Genomic DNA, 23,345 nt, shown 5'->3' on the forward strand with positions numbered 1-23,345 from the left:
TTTTATAAGTATTCGCATTCTTTGGAAATTGTTCCGCAGATTAACTTTTATGTTTTTAAATTTAATTTAGCATAATACCATAGACACGAATCTAGCTATAATCAAGAGAAAAACATATAAATTATTAACGATGATATACCACTAGAAAAGTCCAATTAAAATATTTAAGCAATAAATCACAACTATGAAATTACATCTATTAACCGGATTGATGTGGTGTTCCAACTCGGGAGGCTCAATTATGAAAAATATTTTTATTTTTTGATCAAAAGCAATTGATGTAGGCAGTGTCAGACCTAGCGATCTTACTTAAGGCTTAATTTGTTATTTTTCAATGATTATTTTGTAATTTAAAAAATTAAGGCGACGAATTGATTTCTACCCTGAATTCGGCGCCTCCCCCCTCAGAAAATTATATTAGCTATAAATAGTCAGACGTCCCAGTTTGAACGGGGCTTTCCCAGTTTTCAGACTAAATCCCGGTGTCCTGGCCGGTTTACTCCACGTCCCGGTAAAAAAATTATTTTATTATAGATGACAAAAAAAATTAAAAGAATTAATCGTGAAGGACTACTTAGAATACTAGACTATTTAGACCAGCTATAAATAACAAACGCCTTTACTTTGGTTATTTTTGAAGCCATCTCAATATGGCCCCTGGTTGCCAGAATAAGCTAAACGATTAACCACAATCACAATTGGATTATATGACTAATCTTGGATATTGAGGAAGCCTTACAAATACATAGCATTTATAACATTTTGAATGTGTCCAAATACTTGTTCACAAAATCTGGATTATCTCCAATTACAGGAGTTATTTTCATATTATTTTTTGACATCTCATCAAAGATGAAGAAGAATATGGAAGTCTGGGCATTTACGAGGCTGACTACCGTCATATATATAATTATATTTTATTACGGTCGTCAGCCCCGTAAATGCCCAGACTTCCATATTCTTCTTCATCTTTGATGAGATGTCAAAAAATAATAATACATAGCATGTTAAGGTCTGTTTTCATTAATTCAGGAAATTAATTAGAATTAATTTTTGAACCAATTCGATTTTCATTTTTGAATTGTGATTTTCTTACATATCTTCAAACGCTCATCCGCACCCGATGGTGCATAGTGCACTGCATCATATATACGCAGTATTATCTTGATCGTTAACACATGAAGGAAAGATGATTAGCCCCCCGCTTGAGGTACCAGTTCAGGGTAATATTGAATAAATATTAGAGTGAAAAAATCACTTATGTTAAAGACAACTTATCTTATCTTAAAAATCACTTTTTTCTTACATATGCATTACTCTAATACCTATCACATTTTTTACTGTTCTTTAGTAGCTGCAAGGTAGCAGATATGACATCTCCCCCCTTCACCCAAATTTTTAAGCAAATAATTAAGGTGAATTGAATCAAATTTTAGTATCCAAATAAATTCTTCTAGAAAAATATTGACAGTGAAGTAAAATAGTAGGCTAGAAAAATAAAATAGTGGGTAAAATAATTGGTGAATGATCAAGATTTGATACGGTGAAAAAATTTTCTTTCTTTTTTTGTATGCATATTAATAATAATAATAATAAAACCCTTATCCGCACCCCAATGGTGCATAGGGCACTGCTTCATATAAACACAGTGTTATCTTGATCGTTTACACATGAAGGAAAGGTGATCAGCCCTCCGCTTCAGGTACCAGTCCAGGGTAATATTGAATAAATATTTCAGTGAAAAAATCACTTATATTTATTTGACCCCCCCTGGGAATCGAACCCGGGACCTCCAGAACGGTAGCCGAGCGTGCTGACCATTACACTACAGAGGCGGCAGGTATGCATATTATGTTAAAATATATTTAAAAAATTAATAACGCATGTAAAAAGAACTCGATAAGTCACATAAGGTGGCTTGGTGGGTCTATGCAAAGAATGTTAATTACGTTTATAAATGAATGTATGTATGTATATCTACATATAAATTTAACAAATAAATTGAAAAAAAGTTATTACGGGGCTCGGGTATAGGTAATAATAACTCGTAATTAGGATGCAATCGGTTTATTCAACAGGTCGCCATGACAGTACAATGACAAGTGTGTGTAGCATCCCCTGCATTCGTCTCATAAGGGATATAACGTAAACATTCCCCGCGTACACCCCGCCCTGCCCCTAGCGGGCGCTTGGGGTCATAGTTCATGTTGCTACAAATAATACGCCCTAACATTCTCCCAACCTGGAACTGTGTTGGGTCGTCCCAACACTCCACCATAATAGTTTCCCTAAAATTACCAGTTCCCAAAAAACGCACACCAGATAAAACTTACCCAGAAACCTCATTTATATATCATTTACATATATCGCTCACTCCTTTCAAGAACGTCATAAATCAAAAATTGAGAATTTTCAGTTGTGCATGTTTTTGGAATGCCCAGAAAATGTACTATATCCCAGCGAAAGTGGCATATTTTTAACTTAATATTTAGCCGCTACAGGGCAAAAGGTGTTGTTTTTGCGTTTTGAATAAAAGGTATTGTTTTTATTTTTTGTAAATATACTAAATATTTTTCAAATGGAGAAAAAATTCCTTCAGGTTTTACCTAAAAAGATCTGTTGCACAGCAAAAAGTTCAATAAGTGGCTTGATAATTATTTTTAATACATTGTATTATATTTTTAAACTTTAAAAACGTTCCCCTGAAAAATCAAATTTTTTGATTTTTGACATCGTTGAAAGGAGTCAGCGATATGTATAACTCTTCATTTATTTATTGGGGTAAAAAATAAAAGCAATCAATTAAGAAAAATATTTTATTGTGTAAAAATATCAACTTTTGTTAATATAATCTGTCTAATAAATATAATATAATTCAACAACATTATTATGTATTACCATGTATGTACAAGCTTATATTATAGGTATTAAATATATACATTTTACATATTTACATAAATATCCTAGACTAATTTTAACAAATCACATGACTCTGTGAATTACAATAACAATCATATTACAATACCGAAATATCAACAAATAAAAAAAAATTAAGTACATAATTATAGATACAGTTTATTAAAGAACAGTATTTTTTTCAGTGGTCGTTTTAGTGTATAAAATTCATGATCAAAATGCAGTACCTAAATGAAAATGTTTAAATAAGGTACACAATTAAAAAATATCATGCTAATAAAATGACTTCTTTCATTCTCTCAGTCCATGCATATTTTTTTTTCTTAAATACAATAAATTGAATATGTTAGAAAACATGATAAAAAAGTTTTGTTTTTATATTACATATGTGTATGTAAATTTTGAGGCCCGAATCAACAAATATTTGATAAAATCCTCGAGGGATTAAAATCTACAGGAAATTCAGCAAGAAAAGATGGTGTTTCCAACTCAAATGCTTGCACGCTGCATATATACCAGTTCTAAATGTGAGTGACAATGATGAGCAGAATGGTGCGTGTTATGCGCTGATCACTTAATTCAGTTGGTAACTGGTCATAAGTCCTGCAAATGACCACAATTCCATATTCCCTTCTTAAAACAATATCAAACAAATACAATATGCATATTTTCCTATTTTTAGGATAGGTTATGTTTGTCCACCTCCATAAAGTAGTGGTTAGCGCATTAGGCTACCATGCTGGAGATCCCAGGTTCGATTCCCAGGAGGGGGGGTTAAAATAAGTCTTTTTTTACTCTAATAATTAGTTTACCTTGGACTTGAACCTGAAGCGCAGGATTAATAACCTCGCTTTCATATAATTATATATATATATAAATAAAACCCTTATCCGCACCCCAATGGTGCATAGGGCACTGCGTCATATAAACGCAGTGTTATCTTGATCGTTTACACATGAAGGAAAGGTGATCAGCCCTCCGCTTCAGGTACCAGTCCAGGGAAATATTGAATAAATATGACAGTGAAAAAATCACTTATATTTATTTTACCCCCCTTGGGAATCGAAACCGGGACCTCCAGAACGGTAGCCGAGCGTGCTGACCATTACACTACGGAGGCGGACATATAATTAACCCTTTGCAATCTAAAGTTTTTAGATATTTGCATACTGCCAATTCAATTAAATTCCAAGACTTATAAGTCTTTAGTTATACTCATGATTCTGGTTTAATCATATCGAAAAGTAAAAAAACCAATATGTACATATATTAAAAATATTAAGATCTTATTTTCTTGGTGCCATAGCGGCGGCACTCGAGTAATATGGCTAACCATGCATGCCGCCTCTATGGCGGCACTCAAGTGCTAAGGGTTAATGATGAACTTAACATTGCGTCAGTTTGATGCAGTGCCCTATGCACCATTGGGTGCGGATAAGGGTTAGTAGTAATGATAATAAGTTAGGGTATGACAGGTTAAATAATTGAACTTTTAAAAATTGTACATACAATTGAATGAGACTTTTCAATACAACCTTTTCATCACATATATTTTAACTCGTAAAATGGTAACGATATTGAAATAAATCATTAAAAATGGCAAAATATATTGAGCTCGTAACATTTAATTACTACCAGTCAAACATTTTATATTACATTCAAATGGCATACAAATATATTACCATAATTTCATTTACAAAATACTCTACTATACTTTAAAAAACCAATTTTAAGGGCTTTTTCACTATTTACCTTTGGTATAGATTACATAATTACAAAAATTTATTTTTACAGTGCTCTTAACATGACATTTGTACCAAAAATATAGCTTAATCAAATTAACAAGAATATTTACACTCGAGGGGAATTTCAGATTGAAAATACTGTGTATTTCTTAAAATAAAAAAAAACAATATTCTCACATGCTTTGGTACATATTTGCAATGATATTGAAATCGCATTCCCTTTTTTCACACAGCTGGCACCAGTCAATCCTACATGCCACTGCTATAGGCTTTAAGGTTCATGACGGGGAACCGCTACTTTTAGAAACAATGACATCACTCCATCATCCGTCACAGAAAAATGACAACTGTAAAATCTTCTTTATTTCTTTACTGATTTCAATAAGAATGGTACCGAGTGCGTAATGATTTTTTTATTATTAATTTATTTGCTAATAATATACCCTATTTACGATATTAATTGAATTTATTAAAAATTGTTTTAAAGAAAAAATGTCAGTACCTTTGTAATTACAAGAATTAAATCATTAGAATAATAAAAATGCGTAGAAATCAAATAATAATATTTCTAGAATATTGGGGTCGGTAGCACCATAAAAGAGGATATAACAAGCACATACTCAGGTATTTGAATCGTATATCCTTATAGGTCTAAGAGGCGGTAACACTTCACATACATATGAACCAGCGTTCCGTTATGCATCTGTACTAGTACATACTGTGTTTGATGGCTCTGATGGCATTGGAAATAATACATATAGCCTTTTTGCTACCCTTAAAAGAGCCCGCACTACATTGTGCATTTTGGACACTTAATATGGATTTACCGAAAATTCAACGAGTAGCATGTGACTTGTCAAAAATTAATTTGAGATCCAAAATAAAATTTACAAAATGTTACTCATAAGGTACAAAATTTATAACCGTTCGAGCTATTAAAATTAATTTATACATAATTGGGCTAGATTATTCACATTTCTTAATATAAAATATACAATACGAAGCACAAATGTTCCCATCTTGATATCATAACCTCCGCTCTGAATATGGATGCCTTAGGCGCATAAACATACTTCTTACAGCGATGTGAGTGATGAGAATTTTTACGATTCCAGTTTTTGTTTGCCTTTTAAAATTTATTAATCAGATAAATTGTCTAAACGAAAACAATAAAATTTTGTACTTATGCTAAATTTGAAGAAATTAATTGTGGAAAAATATAATTTGTACATTTATACGCCAAAACATCGACATATCCCCCCTTTAATAATGTAAGGGTTATATTTGATAATTAAATAATAAATAATAAAACCCTTATCCGCACCCCAATGGTGCATAGGGCACTGTGTCATATTAACGCAGTGTTATCTTGATCGTTTACACATGAAGGAAAGGTGATCAGCCCTCCGCTTCAGGTACCAGTCCATGGTATTATTGAATAAATATTACAGTGAAAAAATCACACTTATATTTATTTTACCCCCCTTGGGAATCGAACCCGGGACCTCCAGAACGGTAGCCGAGCGTGCTGACCATTACACTACGGAGGCGGACAACATGATTAGCTAAACTATGATAATACATATATTTATTGATAAACTGCAATAGTGAGCTAAAAGTAGAGAAAAAAATGTTTGGTCTGCTAAATAAAAACAGATTTCAATAGGAGGGCATAATCAGAGTGAGAGGCTATTAAAATACAATAAAAAGTAATAGATTGTTGTATAAAATAAATACACAATAAAGGCACTTCACTAAATTTCACTTATTTTCCATATAGTTTGTCTTGTCCTTAAACTACAACAAATAGGGGTTGAACAGCACAATTGGGGAAGGACTAGGTTCCGAGGACAGGTGAGATTGGAGGCACTTAGGAGATAATAGTTTCCGAGGATTCCAGGTCCGTGTGGATGGTGAGCTTCATCTTTTCCTCGCAGCTGTCGTTGCTGTCCGACGAGACTTCACCCACCGACTGCGTTGTTGAAATTTCCTACCAATCCAAATTACAATATTATTAATAATAATAAAAATTACAAGCGTACTGTACTAATGCTACATTTGTTTGATTGCTAATTTTGTCAATAGTATGAAAAAAAAAAAATTAAGACTTGTCGTTTATTGATTAATACTTGCTAATATACAGTATTTTTATGGGATAAAAATGTTATACTCTGTATTTTCACACATAATTGTCGGGCGGTTTTTTTTATCAACCCTGACCCTAATTAGTATTGTTTTGGCGTCCAGCGCTGTACCAAAAGTAAGCAAATAGAATGCTTATAAGCGTCTCCCCCCCTCTATACCAACAGTATGTTAAAAAAGTGTCACATAAACAATATGTTAATATAATATGTCTAATTTTTACAAAGGGGTGTGAACAATCCCCCGTTGGCTCGGCTACCATTGTTATATAATAGTAAATAGAGGATCCTAACGGGGAATGTTCAGCTATAGGACTCACCAGAATTCTGGTCCTCTGGTGCGTCCTGATGTGCTTGGACAAGTGGTCGCTGCGCATGAACTTCTTGAAGCACTCGGGACACTCGAACCTCTTCTCTCCCGTGTGAGTTCTCCTGTGCCTCTGCAGCTCGTCGGAACGGGTAAATCTGGAAGCATCATTCCCATTTCAACCGCCGCACCAACACAATATTCAACTAATTCATTCTATTTTTTTAGTGACTTATTAATATTTTTAGATTGTTTTTTTTTTTAAATTTACATTGTTATACAATTACAGCAGGAAGGAATGAGATTTTTTTTTCAGATAACACAAAAATTTGAGGTGTTAACGAGAAATCACATGTATTTACAATAAATTAATAGCGAGCGAAGCGATTAAGCGTAATTAATATGACATCACCACAAGTTTGTATAATAATGATGAATATATAATATTTGGTTGATCCATAAAGAAAAAGATAAATTCTTGAATATATATTCAATATTTAAGTGTAGGTTATTATCATAGCAGTCGAATAAAATAGTATTCAACAGGATTTTCGTATTTGTACATGTGAACATGTCGCATAGAAGCAAGCCGGATAGAAAGAATCCCTCGCATCAAGATCATCCGATAATGAAACAGAAATGTTGTAATTTCACTCGTCCACTTTTCAGAGTACTGAAATGGTTGAATTGTTTTTATTAAAAAGAACCATTTCCTGTTAATTATACTTCCTGGAATAGAACGGTATAAAATCTCCATCGGGGCTTGTCAGGCAGACATATGGACACGCTGAAGCATGTATGCGTTAAGTAATAAAAGAAATAAAGAATTTTGAGAAGGAAGCCAACGCACCTTTTTCCGCAGAAGAGCCAATTGCATATGAAAGGTCTTTCTCCGGTATGCCACCTGAGATGAGCTCGCAGGTGGGAAGTTTTACCGTACACCTTGTTACACCCCGGCACATGACAAATGTGCTGTTTTTTCCGATTGCTTACATCTCTAAAAATGCAAAAAATAAAAGCAGTTGAAGCGGGTTCAGAGTGTTATATGTAATATATACAAATATCTGTTACCCAGAATACCAACACAAGTATACACTTCTCCCCGAAGGGAACATATTTACCAAACCAGTACATAAACATAAATAACAAGAGTATCTATGCGTAAGTATTGTTCAATAAGTCTTTAAAAAAATACACTTCATTCCGAATAAAAGGGAATACAATTTGAAAAATATTCAGAAATTTTATTCAACAATAAATAGAATATTATTTTTTAAGAACAAAAACACATGCCTATTTGGAATTATAAGAAAAATATTTTTTTACAAAAATTATCCCTGAGAGTAATTTATTACCGTAAAATTTGAATTTGTCACTAAACTATAACAATAATGTCAATATGAAAATAGGAATGATACTTGTGAAAACCAACATGTAATAGATATTTTTCTTTGTATATTTTGATCAGTGGTAACTGAGACATAAATGTGTATTTACGACTGTAAAAAAGTATGATTTTTATTAGTTGTATTAAAAACGATTCCTTCGTGATTACAGCATGCTATAGTAGTAACAATTAGGTGAACCTTTATGCTCTGATATTTACAACCATTCAACCAAAACCATTAGTAAATGTAAACAATATTATACATTTCAATTTATTGCCAGGAGAACCTCAAAACGACTAAACTAATTTCTTATAGATTAGTACAAACAAAACATCGACTTTGATTTCTAATTGGATTTTAAAAACTCGTATATATATTTTTGTATATATTTTTTTTCTCGCCAAATATATCGTTAATGCTTGTTAGGTTAAATCTAACTGAATTAGTTTTAGTAAATACACTAAAAATTAATATATGCATCGTCTGGAAAAAATCCTACACTTGGGAGTGATCTAAGGACACTCCAAAGACTTTGGTGATTTTATCCCTGATTTTTTCAAAAATTATTTATTTCCGTCCTGCAAGTGAATAACTTTATAGTGTATGTAATACGGCTGTCCAAATTTAAAACACAGTAAGGGACATTTTTTTGTAGTAGGTTTTTTTTGCATTTTTGGACTAAGTAGAGTCTACTTAGTCCATAAATGCAAAAAAAAACCTACTACAAAAAAATGTCCCTTACTGTGTTTTAAATTTGGACAGCCGAATACTTTTATATATGTAATACATAATTATATTACGCAGGAATATGAAAATTGTGAGCATGTATCTATTACATTTTATATTGATATTCTCATTTTTAAAGTCGAGTTGTAGTAAATACATATCACCGGGAGGGAAAGGTTAATCATATCAACTCGTTGCAAATATGTGTTGACTTTTTTTTTATTTTTTCCAATATGCTCATGATATTGTACTCTTGTTCTTTACTTATTTGGGCTCTCAGAAACCGAGTTCCGCTAATCAGAAGTTGAAATACTTTTGTTCATCAGTTATGTATAACGGTATACAGGAGAGGGAGGATATGTGAATGGAGTTACCTATCTCCCTGCACACAGTTGGGGCAGGAGCAGGCGACGCGCACGACGCGCTTCTTGTGGTTAGCGCTGGAGGGGGGGGCGCCGCTGTGGGGAGGGGGCTGGCTGGCGGTGGAGGGCGCCGCGGGGCACGAGGGGGGAGGCGGGGAGGCCGGGGAGGCGGGGCTGCACACCCACTTGCCGCCCGACTCTGACACCTCCTGTTGTATCTGCTGCCCTGGAAGAAAGCAACCAACCGATGATATCCTCCCATTCAATTTGTACCCTGTCCATATTGTATACCCTAATAATAAGGTTCCATCCTGTTTCACCGTATATCTGAGATAATTGTGTTTAATTCTACACAATAAGTTTTGATTTTCATTACCTTATAAAATATTTATACATAATTTAATATAATATTTCTTCAATTGAAACCTCATAAAATTGTGATTAAATTTAATATTTAATTTTTAATTTAAGTTTTACTAAGTAAATACAACTGTTTGTTAAAATTTATTGACACGTATTACGATGCATTACGCGCTACTTTCAAATACCATTTTCAAGTACGTGTCACAAAAGATTTTAAGAAATAGTGGTATTTACTAAGTAAAACTTAAATTAAAAATGGATATATTTTATCACAAAGTGACTGCCTAATCAATGAATGAAATTAATATTTAATTTCAAAATATACCATTTATTTTGTACAAATTATGATCACGACGTCCATCTGATGCGGTCATGTACCCTAAGCAACACCTAGGTACGGATAGGGGTTAAGGAAGAGGAAAAAAAGAAGGTAAGTTGAAACATTTCATACCAATAAACTTAATTTTAGCAAATATTCTTAGTCGTCTGAACCTAGTCCTAACTGCTACCTTATCATTGCCTCTGACTCAAGAATCAGACAAATAAGTATGTAAATAGCTGCCTTTGAAGTACAATATTTCTCTCTCACATATTGCTAAAATCCTTGTGCAGTGGTTTATTTTGTTAAACCGTAAATAACAATTTGGTATGCAAGCCAGAGAAAGAGAAAGATATAGATGATAAATACAAGGATAAAGAAGAAAGATTAAGATAAAGATATAAAGTACAATGGAAGTCAGTTATAACGCTGGTTTGCAGGTGGTGTATCTGACCCGCATTGTATGATCACAAATTGTCCAAAATTATTTTTCTATTGATTTTTTTCTATGAAGAATGAAACATTTTTAAATTTTCTGTTCTATTTTTACTCATTTTTTAAAAAATATAAGTAAAAATCATAGCGCATTCACTTTTTTTTAAAATCAGTAATCTTTTGCTGTTTTTTTCCAAAGGATCTTTTTGTTTAGTATAGAATTTTTCAGCGAAACTAACTGCATAATTTTTATTGGGTCAAAATCGTATTGTGCCTCTTGCCATCCAAACTCAGTCCTAATCCTTGCACTACTTCTTGGTACGTCGGAACATCAACTGACTCCTCATATCAGACTCCTTAGAGATATCTTTCAGTTGGGTATCACCAAAATACTAATTGACAAGAACTTTAACCATTATTTCTTTTAAGATCTATTTTAATTTACCGTGCATTGCTTATGTGTGGTTGTTTTTTTCAACGCAAGCATCTTAAAACAAAAATGCCAAAAAAAAGATCCGATATATTTCCGAATGTGCATTATACCAGCTTCTACTGTATATCAGATATAGCCTTAGTGATAAACAATCATCAAGAAGAAGAGTTGCTTCAGAAGAGGGTTAGTGGATAGGGAGTAAGAAGAATAATAAGCTAACCGATAATTTGGTGCTGTTGCGGGGCTACTTGTGTTATCTGCTGCAGGGGACCGACTCCCAGAGCGCTGGCCGGGATCACCTGGACATTGCCAATTCCCGGAATGTTGTGTACAGGATACGACTGCAACGTCGGGACCTGGAATACAAAACACCTATTGTAATACTTAACGACTCTTAATTAGTTTAAGTAGCAAAAAGGGAAATGACTTTTTAATATCCATTATTATTTTATTTGATGACAAATCGTAAGGCCTTTAATCTTCTTTACTATTGAGATATTGATTATATCTCGATTATAAAAAAATTAGTTTTCAATAAAAATCAAGATCAAAAATCTTTTAATATATCGACACACCCTTTATTTACTAATGTAACCCACAAGACCCCCGGCAACGACACTTGATAAAATAAAAATATATGATAATAAAACCCTTGTCTGCACCCAAATGGTGCATAGGGCACTGCGTCATATAAACGCAGTGTTATCTTGATCGTTTACACATGAAGGAAAGGTGATCAACCCTTCGCTTCTGTCCAGCCCAGGGAATATTGAATAAATATTACAGTGAAAAAATCACTTATATTTATTTTACCTTCCTTGGGAATCTAACCCGTGACCTCCAGAACGGTAGCCAAGCATGCTGACCATTACACTATGGAGGCGGACAATAATGTAAAAATATTCTAAAAATGTGGAGGGAACGTTGTAAGGAATTAATGTTTGAAATTGTATTTTTTACATTTACAACCAGCGAAAATTACTGAATTGAGTCAATACAATTGAAAAATATATACCTTCTATAACGTTCTCTCCGATAACGCGGTACTAATCTAGACCATATTGAAGGGTTTACTGTATTTATTTACAGCTAATGTTTTTAAAGTCAAATGATCAAATACACCGGAAGCTATAAATACACAAAACCTTACCAAATTTGTGCACTGATTAGTGTTATTAAAGATGAGTAATTGAATACAAAATTAAACAAGTAATAGTTCTTGTGAAGAAGTGATCACCCATCATAGGATACAAAGAAGACATAGGGTGTTTGTGCACTACACGGAATTTTACAGTCCGGCACTTCAGTTAGTGTGATAAAACGATAATTGGCTTGTGCTTTTGTCCATCTTTCTTCGGATCGGTGCGTGAATATGTTGCACGTAAATTCGATCATGCTAAACTGTCGTAGTTGCTTTTAATTTTCAAAACCTGACTGCCGGACGGTAAAATTCCGTGTTGTGCACGAACGCCCATAGAGTCAAATGCAAAAACAGCCAGTGAAAAGAAGTTTAAATTATGAATAAACTTAAAACTAATAAATCAGCTAATGTAACATTAAATTATAAATAAATTTAGTTAAATTATAAAAAAAAACAATAGTTTTGATACCAAACATGCAAAATATTAAACATAAATAGATTTAAACAAATAATATAAGCTTAATAATATTATAAATAAATTGCACAATAACTTAATAATACTGCAAATATTTATTTTGTGTGGAAAACAAACAAAACCTTGAAACCTTTATTTATTTTACATTTAATATAATGTAAAAATATAATTTATTTCTTTATTATGGTTAGATAAGATTATAAATGTAATATTTTTTAAAAAAAGTAACATTAAATGTAAAGTTTATTTTTTTTTTTAAAGAGAAATATTTCAGTTTTTATTATTTACAAAAAAAAACTTCAATTTCATACTATTTCTGTGAGTCTAAGCGGCTCATTATTAGAAATAGGTATCAAATTGTGGAAGAGTGGGTTTGAACCGAGAAACTCTGACTGAAGAGTCCAGTTTTACGACATGTCAAAGGTTTTGTAAATAAAAATATAACCATAATTCTACTTAAAAATTCAGTACGTGTGAGCAATTAAAATATAAATATATATTGCTGATATTGGACTCAAGACGTACTAAAAAAAAACATTAAACTCAAATCGGAAAAGTTTAAGTTTTTATTATTTTCGGCAAACAATTAATAATTGGAATATAAACTAAATATCTACGGACCTATATTAATAGGATACATACCCATGTATGTATCAAATCGATTATTATTTCAACTAACTAACCTTGGAGGAGATACGTTGTCCTTTAATCATTTTTTGGGACATTCTCATTATCCTTTCCCGGTTAGCGGTGTTTTTGGAAAGAAACTTTTCATATTCACCTTCCATTATGGAATATTTTCACATCATATTAATATCAGGTTTGAAATACGCAAATTACTTTTAACGTTGGAAAAGCCATTTAAGTCCACCTCATAATCGCAATTAGCTGTCACACGACATATTCGAGACTTCATTTTGTTTTTCCTTATTCTCGTTTTTACGCATAGACAAGATTTTAGGTAGTCCGACTGTGCAAGCAATTCTATTCCTTATTGACATGAAAATACAGAAAGTTTTTGAATATCAACAGTTCATATTTTACAGGCGATTTTAGACCTTCCGATCATGACAAAAAGGGTGGTTTCTGCACAAACGGAGAACACTGCAGTATAGATTCGAAGCATAGACAAAAGTTCAGTTTGTTTTTTCTTTTCTTTTTTTAAATACAAGTTTTACGGGGTAAGTAGTAGTAGTAGCAATATAACGTAGAATTCCGTAAATAGTAAGAATCTACTCTTAGACGAAATAAATACATTTCATAGGACTTAAAACCGATAGCTCTTTAATAATTCTTTAAGTTTTAAGAAATAATTATAACATTGTGAATACATTCGCTTTATAACAAAAAATGCTGAAATAGGTTTGGAGGTGATTACAATAAAGCTGTACATATTTATAATAAACGGCCTAAATATAGATTTCAGAGACTCCAACACTGTTGCATTAATCACCGTTTTTGATTAGGTGTATTTTTAACTCTAGGCTTTAAAATGATAATGCACCAAATTTAATTTTCCGATGCTATAATTGTTTTTTAATAAGATTGTAATTTTTTGACTAGGACTTGAAAAAGGGAAGCTAAATTTAATTATATTATCATCTCCATAATATCATTTATTACCATCCATTTTAACATTTAAAAGAATAGCAAAAAAACCCTAATTTTAAATAATATTAGAAATTAAATCTATCTTGAGTTATTTTTCTTTGTTTTTTATGCACCCAATAGCCAATAGGGCACTATATCTGAATAGATAATCGGCTTAATGGTAAGAATAACATGCAGGCAAGGGTAACAAAACAAAAATATTTCAGAGGAAAAACACTTGTTGTCAATGTTTGCTTGCACAAAGAATGCTGACACTACTAAAAAATGAACTAGAGACCTCATACATGGTACCTAAATTTGCTCGCACTACAATATGAAGATGCAAAATTTACATATTTAAATAACAATTTACAAAATACTGAGAATTCAAAACGACTTACTACAAATCGTGAGATCGCCTTCTGATTTTCTATTTTAGACTGTGTGATCTATTTCATGCAAGAGAAGATATTATATTATATATACTGTATATACCTTTATACGTAGATTAAAAATAACGGCGCAAAACATAAACTGAAAATTTAAAGGTCACCTTCAAGCATGCAATAGCCAAAATAAAGCACATGCACACGCACACAGAATATAAAGATACCTGAATAACATTCCCTGTACGAACATTAGTGTTGTTGGTGGGAATAACAGTGAGATGGGGTCCGTTGGGGGCAGCGGTTATGTTAATAGTCTGAGGTCCCTGTTGCCCGCCATTGCTGTCCCCAATGGACACGGTGGCTTGCTGGCCCGGAGCCACGGCCTGCGCCAGTTACACAACACTCAGGGAGGGCACAAAAACAGGTGGGGAAATAGAGAGGCCATTTTCAATATTGAATACACTTAAGCTCTCTATATCTCTATTGTTAAGTAGGAAATAAATCATCCTACGCTTTTTAAAATATGCCATTTTCATTTATAAGGATATTTTTGACGGCAAATACTAACTGGAATGTGCGGTTAGTTTTGTTTAAGTATAAAAAGTATTTTTAAATATCTTTTTTTTTTCACAAAGATTGCAATCACATGTTAATACATTTGTGGTGCTCATGCAGTGTGATCATAACTAAATTGGTGTATGACATCAAATTGTGCACACATGCCATATATATGTACCTAAACCGCGATCTTTAGAAATAATTTTATAAAAAAAACACAATATCATTAGGCTTCAAAAAAATTTAACTTTAAAGCTGGAATTGAAATCAAAAATAATACTTAAAATCACATTTTCATTGGATGAGTCAACAGCTCTTAACAATGACAGATCCTACTACAAGAAAATGAATTTCAGTTTAGACTATACATATTATGGTTGGTACATTATCAAAATTTTCATTATTACACATGACTCGTTTGTGTCGTATTATAAACATGAGACATCTGTATTTCTTCTTCTGGAATGGAAAGGTGATCACGGTGAGAGAGAAAGATTGAGATCAAATGTTTACAGAATACAACTTACTAATTATCTCTTTCTTTTTTACATGTACCTACTGGGCCATCTACAATATATTGGTCTGTATCATTTTCCGCATAATGTGATCAGTTTTTTATTGCTCTAACATTTGATTTAAGCAACAAAAATTATGGGTCCAGATTCTACTCAAATTTATACAATAATGAAGAAACTTGCGCAGAAAAGATGTTAATGGTTTTATTATTTTTTTTTTAACCGGCAGAGATAAAAAAATTAAAACTTTTTTTGAAAAATGTAATAGATTAATGTAGGCACATGTTTAAAAGGAAAAAGGAAAAAGTATGAAAGTTAGTACATCAAAGCTGGTGAAGATTCGAGCTCAATCGTTTTATGTTGTAATGTTTATAAAATTATATTAACCTTTTTTCTTTTTAATTTGATTTGTATTATACAGAATTTATATATACATTACCCACATACTTACTACTCAGCGCTATTTCGTAATAGTGCAAGTGGGAATTGACAGGAATTAAACGTTTTTTTAAACACATGTCACCAACTTATAAAAATACTGTTTTTCAATACACAATTTTCACAAATGAGTAATGAAACTATTGATTATATTAATTAATTTTTGGCAAGAAAAAAAAACTGTAGAAAAGGTATTATTATACGGCGTAGTACTAGATTAGTATTTGGTGACATACCTGAAGCGTAATAGTGGTGGGGGCTTGCTGCCCCCCTCCCCCCTGCTGGCCCCCACCCCCTCCGCCACCCTGCGAACCAGTACCGGAACCCAGTTGTTACATTACACTCAACAAGCGTGGTGAAACCCTGCCATTCACTTTAGTATTGCCACACAGATTTTTTTTATTAGTAAATCGTAATTGCGCTGTAATACATGCCAGGTGTTGCTTTTTTTATGTGAAAAGTTCAATTCCACTAAACTTGCGAGTCCGGGACAGCCTGTGGACTGTAGGAAAACAATATCGATCTTCCGAGGCATTTTTTATCAAAGGATTGGGACAACGGTTATTTGACTGAGATTAAGGCGACTAACTGAACATAAAAAATTGTAGACACACCAACTACCATTCTGTCCATTATTCAGGTTTACAGAAGAGAGAAGGAACAGAACCCTGCCTTAATTTATGTAAACTCTAAGTGTATACATCCTGGTTTATTCAAAATATACTAGTCATCTAAGAGTAATGTTTTATAAATTAGTATATTTAAGGTATTTGGCAAAAAAATGCGAATGATTATTGTTTTGAGATAAAGGAACAAATTCTAATAAACAATGTTCAAGTTTAATAAAAAAATCTGTATATTAAAATGCTCAAAGTGGTCCCTTTTTGTGTTACAAAAATAAAATTTCGTATTAATAATATTTATACATGTAATAATTGACAAATTGCATTGTTTCCTTCATCAACATGTAAATTTAGATTTCACTTAGCAGATACTATGGCCACAATAATAAAATATATATTCAGGGTTTCGCATTCCATAACCAAGCATATTATATAAATATTATTTCATTAGAGTTAATCATTAAGCTAATAAATTCCAGATGCAACCACATAATACTTATACATAAATTACTTGAACACATATATAAAACATTAATGGCCATATTGACCCCTTCCTGGCGAAATATTATAAGCGTAAAAATATGCTTTCATATATGTTGTATTATCGTAAAAGTTTAGCACATTTATTGGTTAAAATTAAAAACAGTTTTATTTTTATATTACTTATTTTAAATAATTGTCTGCGTAGCAAAGTATCAATAATATGCGTTATAATAAAGTAGAAATAAAATTCTCTTTTACAGAAGTACAATTGACTTAAACTGATTCTTTTCAAATTGTTTCCAATAATTCGAGAAAAAGGCTAGAAATTCTTCGAATGTCATGGAAATTCTGCTACATATTAAGCTTGTTTAAGACAAAAATGTTGAATAGTCACTTATTTATGTTGTATGGATTAAAATTACATATGTAAAATCCATTTAAAAATTACACCTTTTCTAACAATTAAATGGTCGTGTTAATTTTAAGAACCTCAAATTCTGGTTATTTACATAGAAGAATTTAAAAAAAATTAAAAATCATCTTACCTGAAGATTTGCTAGAGAAGATAGTTGTATTTGCTGTATTTGTCCCGATGGAGTTATGACATTTGCCACTTGCTGTTGTGGTTGCATCTATAACAAAATAAAATAAATTAATTATATTGAAATTTCGAAAAAACATTTGGTACCTTGAAAACAACCCTGAAAGCACTAGATATATAAATTAAAGATGTGGATAAAATGCTAAGGACAATACCCCCTAAATATACTATAATAGTTTTTCAGAACCTAGGACTCGATGAAAAGGTAGCCGGGAAAAGAAAGCATTTTAATAACTATAAAAAGACCAATATTAAATAGTCGTATCCTATTTGATATCTTCTTCTTCTTCTATTTGTGTCATATCAGGTCCCCGTGACGTCGACTATTACTTGAGAGTAATTGTCCTAGCCTTGGGCAGCTCTAAACAGTGCCTCGACGGACCTAATCCCCGTCCAACCTCCAACGTATTTGATAACTATCCCGTAAAAGTGATCCAAAGTCACAGTGTTTAACCACTTAACAGTCGAATTAAGGTGAGAAAATAAGTCGGTGCAGGAAATCATCACCAAACAAATCGAAACAGGACTACCCGAAAACTGCTCGGGTTAGTCAATAAAAACAAATACACAAATATATTTGGCTCGGGCAAATCAAAACTACTAAGTTGGGATACGATTTGCCCGACCAGCACTCGGACTCATCAATGCAACACAAACTCTTTGTCTGAGTCACGTCCGGTATAAATTGGCAACTGGTTAATATCCCCAGTCTTCCAGTGATATAAATTACCTGCGAGAGCGGCGGAATTATCTGCATGTGCGACGAGACGATCTGGTGCTGCGGCTGCTGGAAGGTGTGCAGCGGGAAGTGCACGGTCTGGTACACGGTCTGGCCGTTGGGGCCCGACACGGGCACCTGCACCGGCACGCTGGCCTGCTGCAGCACCTGCACCAGCCCCCCGCCGCCCGCGCCGCCCACGGCCGCACCCCCGCCGCCCCCGCGCAGCGCCACACTCTGACCTGCAAAGCCTCGCAACATGAACACGAGGAAACATCTACCACTAAAGATAACAAAAATTAACATTTATTAATGAAAACCTTAGTAGATGGGTTTTGTATGTGATGATACTAAATGGCATCACATTAAAATATCAGTCATATTAGTCTGATCGTAAGAGCTCTGTTTACTTTTTTTTATATGGAGTTTTATCAATAATAAAAAAATAAAAATTAAACATCAGTCAATGGAGTGTGCTACATCCTTCCTTCCTTCAAACCCTTATCTGCACCCTAAAGGTGCATAGTGCACTGCATCATATAAATGCAGTGTTATCTTGATCGATAACACATGAAGGAAAGGTGATCAGCCGTCCGCTTCAGGTACAAGTCCAGGGTAATATTGAATAAATATTAGAGTGCCACATAACCGACGGTTATTTGTGAACTATGTATTAAATGTTTAACAATGTATATCAATCTTGATATTGTGGGTAATTGGCTTTTACCAATGTGTAGGTGATGATGATGAAATTGATGGTTTGTTTCTTGATGTGTACGATGTGTAATATACAGTGAACAGAATGAACGCATAATGGATACTTTTATTGTAATACATGGATCGTTGATTAGCGGGATAAGTTAACCAAAGAAGTAAAAAAAAAAGCACGAATATAAAATAATACTAACTACAGAATAGGGAAGCGAATGACACCAACCTTGCATAGTACTTATTTGCTTTTGCTGTTCAGTCTTTTGGTCCTTTTTGGCACCGTCGGCGGTCACGGAACTACTCTGACTGACATTAATACTAGTTCCGGTTATGGAGAATGACGAGGCCTGGTTAGAGACAGTACCGCCGAGGAGGGGGGGAGCGGGGGCGGGGCCGGAGGGGAAGGAGCCCAGGCTGGACAGCGGGACGGAGATGTTGGTGCCCGGGATAGTGATGGTCACCTGGGAGGGGTCGACCGACGGAAGGGAACCTTCATACCGCATACCAGGAAATGACGGGACAAAAGCAAAGGGTGAAAGAAAAAGAAAATAAAATTAGTGATCGATAACAAGTTAAACAATAGCATGCAAAAGCAACATTGATCGTAAAATATCACAATTTTTCAGTGCCTTATTATTTATACATATCTTAAGCTGGCTCGGCATTGGTCGAGCATTCGGCAGTCCATCAAGAAAAGATATTAATTTTTTCAATAAAAATATTTTAAGTTGCGTCTATTACGTTAACGGACATAAAGTACTTAACATCACCGCAACTAATCGAGATGTTGTACTCGCAACAGCCTTTAGTAAAATGACTCTGCTTAGATGGGCTGTCTATTGTTGATTCGAATTCATTTACAAGAATTTCGACGTGCCCTACGTAAAGTGCTCTAACTACATTTTTGTCAATTTTGAGATATTTGGTGTACGTTATCAACTGACCGTTATCTACAAATAAAAACAAACAAACAAAATATATTAAATAAATTACGCCTAGTTTTCAGGCTTATAAGATGCTCTCTACATCGAATTTTCGAAATGAACTGAACTCCTAAAACTGCTTAATTTTGAAAAAGGAAAAAGCTTTAAAACGATTTAATAGATTATTTTATCGTGTTTTTGAATGTATAATACTACTTTAGAATTTCAGATAAAATCGTCGATTAATTAAAAAAATTACGCTAAAAAATATTCTAAGCTCTCTCCTGTAAAGTAAGAGATTTGCAGATAGAGTACTTTACGTAGGGGCCATCGATTTAGCCCTTTTACAATATTAATTAGTTTCACTAAATTAATAAATTATACATGAGAGAATGCAACATAACATTCTTCAAAGTAATATTATTTATTTAAATTATCAATTTCAATTATGTATAATACTAATATGTATTTTTTTACTATTGCAACACAAGTTCACTTGTCAGCCGCCAATAGTAACATCATTACGGTATCGTAAGCGTGAGGTTTTTATTGATTATTTATTACTCCATAGCAAAACCAAATAATAAGACATGCTATAGATGTCTCAAGAGAGTGAACAAGTTTATTTGGAAACAAGTTTATTTTGGAAATATGAAAATCTCCACATTTACAAGACTTACAACTTGCCATTAACCGGTTTGAGTGATCACCCTACACACTGTGTAATAGTGAGCAGAATGGTGAATGTTGCACAATGTAAAAACAGCTGATGAAAAGTCATAAGTCCCATAAATCCGCAAACATCCACATTCTCTTCCCATCTTCTCTGTCAAGACATGTATAATATATACTTGATAAAAATCCTTTGGGTATTAAATCCAGAAGTTGTGTACACAAAAAAGTTTGGATACACTAAAAATATTGTTAAATATGTAATAATATTTGAGTTCAAAAAAATAATCATTTTACTGACTGCAGCATTCGTGAAAAATTAAGATAATAATAAAACACTGTGTGATATTTTCGTGTGAATAAATAATATGAGCCACAGAAAAGCAGAAATGAAACAACAAAAATGTGTTAAGATTGGTCAGTGGGGGAATTTATATGTACATTAATCTTTTCAAACATTTTAGCCAGCTTATATTTTGTATGTACAAGGGATTAAACGACTCCTCCGCAATATGCATCAAATTACCGGAGGGAAGGTGAACGAGACTCTGTAACAGTCCCGCGGGTAAAACAGTCGGAGCTCTTATCAGTTGGCCGCCAACCATGCCGACATTGCCCATTGTCATGTTCTGAAATCGTAAACAAAATAAAAGTGATTAGTCATCAAACAGTATTCATCAACATGAGCTTGTATTGTGTTCCGAGAATATCAAACCATATTGACTTGTAAATTTATCATACGACTGCAATTTCACATACATTTTATCATCCGTTTAAAGATAAAACTCATACAGAAACAGAATGGTGGCTCAGATTTCGATCGCCATTTAAAAAATGGATTATTTTCTTAACATTTACAATGAATAAAGAATATATTAAATATTATTTAAAATAAAATTTAAGGTTGGTTTAAGTGATCGTTTTATACATATGTATCCTTGTAAATACCCACACTTATTCCATATTCTTCTTCATCTATGTGTATAGAATAAAAACTAGCTTTTACTGTAATATTATGAATAAAAACTAAAAAATGCTCAACTAAGGTATGACGTCAAGAAAAATCATTATATTATTTCTGAACCAGCCCTCTGTGATTTGAAAGATAATGTTATCACTCTGATTCAGGATACTAACCGCCAAGCACTGTGCCAAGTTAGTCCTAGCTTACTTCAAACATGACATATCTCCAAGTCAGGGTTTAATTAAAAAGGTTTCAAAAATGTAGTGGGCGAAACACAGTTTGCAAAAGTCACCTGGTTCATGTTGGCGGGAATGAAGAGAGCCTCCTGACCGTCTACGGTGACGGACTGCATCCCCTGTATGCCCTGCATCCCCTGCATGCCCTGCATGCCCTGCATGGCCTGCATTGCCTGCATGGCCTGCATGCCCTGCACGCCCTGCCCCACCTGCACGCCCTGCCCCACCTGCCCCACCTGCCCCACCTGCACGCCCTGCATGCCCTGCATGCCCTGCCCGCCCTGAACCACGCAGGGCCCGTACATTCCCCCCTGCTGGAAAGTCAACACAACCTCATTGTTACAAAGCGCCATAAAGAACAAAACTATGGATAATAATAATAATAATAAAACCCTTATCCGCACCCCAATGATGCATAGGGCACCACGTTATACAAACGTAGTGTTATCTTGATCATTTACACATGAAGGAAAGGTGATCAGCCCTCCGCTTCAGGTACACCAGTCCAGGGTAGTATTGAATAAATATTAGAGTGAAAAAATCACTCATATTTATTCGACCCCCCCTGGGAATTGAACCCGGGACCTCCAGAACAGTAGCCGAGCGTGCTGACCATTACACTACGGACAAAATTAAAACAAAACTATGGATAGCCATACCTAAACGACAGAATTTGATCAATATTGATAACACAACATTACCCAATGCGAGCAGTACCACTTCCCTGGGTGACAAATTGCTGGGTGACAAAAGTGTTATTAGATTCTGATCTCTATTTTGAGGCTCAAATCAAAATAATAAGTAAAATTGTGTCGGGTTGTGGTCCCGTGGTTAGTGTCACGGACTCTTATATCAAAGTTTCTCGTTTCGAACCCACTCTACCACAATTTGATACTTATTTCTAATAATGAGGCACTTAGGCTCACAGAAATAGTATTAAATTGAAGTATTTTTGTGAATAGTAAAAATGCAAATATTTCTCTTTTAAAATAAAAAAATTCAAAGTAAATGTTTTTATCAACTAAGGCAAATTAAGAGCATTTGTAAGAATCTGCTAGTTGATGTAGCCCTTGAATTGATAAATGCATTCAAAGTATCTAGAGTCAATTATTGTAACGGTATATACACGGGTCTATCAAACAATAAAATGACTAAACTGCAATCAGTGTTAAA

The 23,345-nt window shown here is 33.6% G+C and overlaps 1 protein-coding gene across 12 annotated transcripts in view; it reads right to left on the reverse strand.

Moving 5' to 3' along the window:
• Positions 1-2,802: 2,802 nt before the first annotated feature.
• LOC148305724 (uncharacterized) overlaps positions 2,803-23,345 on the reverse strand; it is a 32,456-nt gene continuing 11,913 nt past the window's right edge. For 5 of the 12 annotated variants that reach the window (XM_088266204.1, XM_088266206.1, XM_088266208.1 and 2 more), the window contains exons 6-15: positions 22,229-22,486; positions 21,499-21,601; positions 19,604-19,867; positions 18,679-18,908; positions 17,893-17,979; positions 11,356-11,491; positions 9,598-9,811; positions 7,960-8,106; positions 7,123-7,267; positions 2,803-6,651 (exon numbers count right to left, since the gene is read on the reverse strand). In XM_088266204.1, the coding sequence (XP_088122330.1) occupies positions 6,532-6,651; positions 7,123-7,267; positions 7,960-8,106; positions 9,598-9,811; positions 11,356-11,491; positions 17,893-17,979; positions 18,679-18,908; positions 19,604-19,867; positions 21,499-21,601; positions 22,229-22,486 (1,704 nt within the window). In that variant the 3' untranslated portion in view covers positions 2,803-6,531. Of the gene's footprint in view, positions 6,652-7,122; positions 7,268-7,959; positions 8,107-9,597; positions 9,812-11,355; positions 11,492-17,892; positions 17,980-18,678; positions 18,909-19,603; positions 19,868-21,498; positions 21,602-22,228; positions 22,487-23,345 lie in introns of those variants that run through there. The other 7 variants (XM_088266211.1, XM_088266213.1, XM_088266212.1 and 4 more) reach the window with 5 other exon arrangements.

The sequence above is a fragment of the Brachycentrus maculatus genome, unplaced genomic scaffold (assembly GCF_059751285.1).
Source record: "Brachycentrus maculatus isolate JH-2025_06_01 unplaced genomic scaffold, ASM5975128v1 h1tg000263l, whole genome shotgun sequence".
NCBI classification, from domain to species: Eukaryota; Metazoa; Arthropoda; class Insecta; order Trichoptera; family Brachycentridae; genus Brachycentrus; species Brachycentrus maculatus.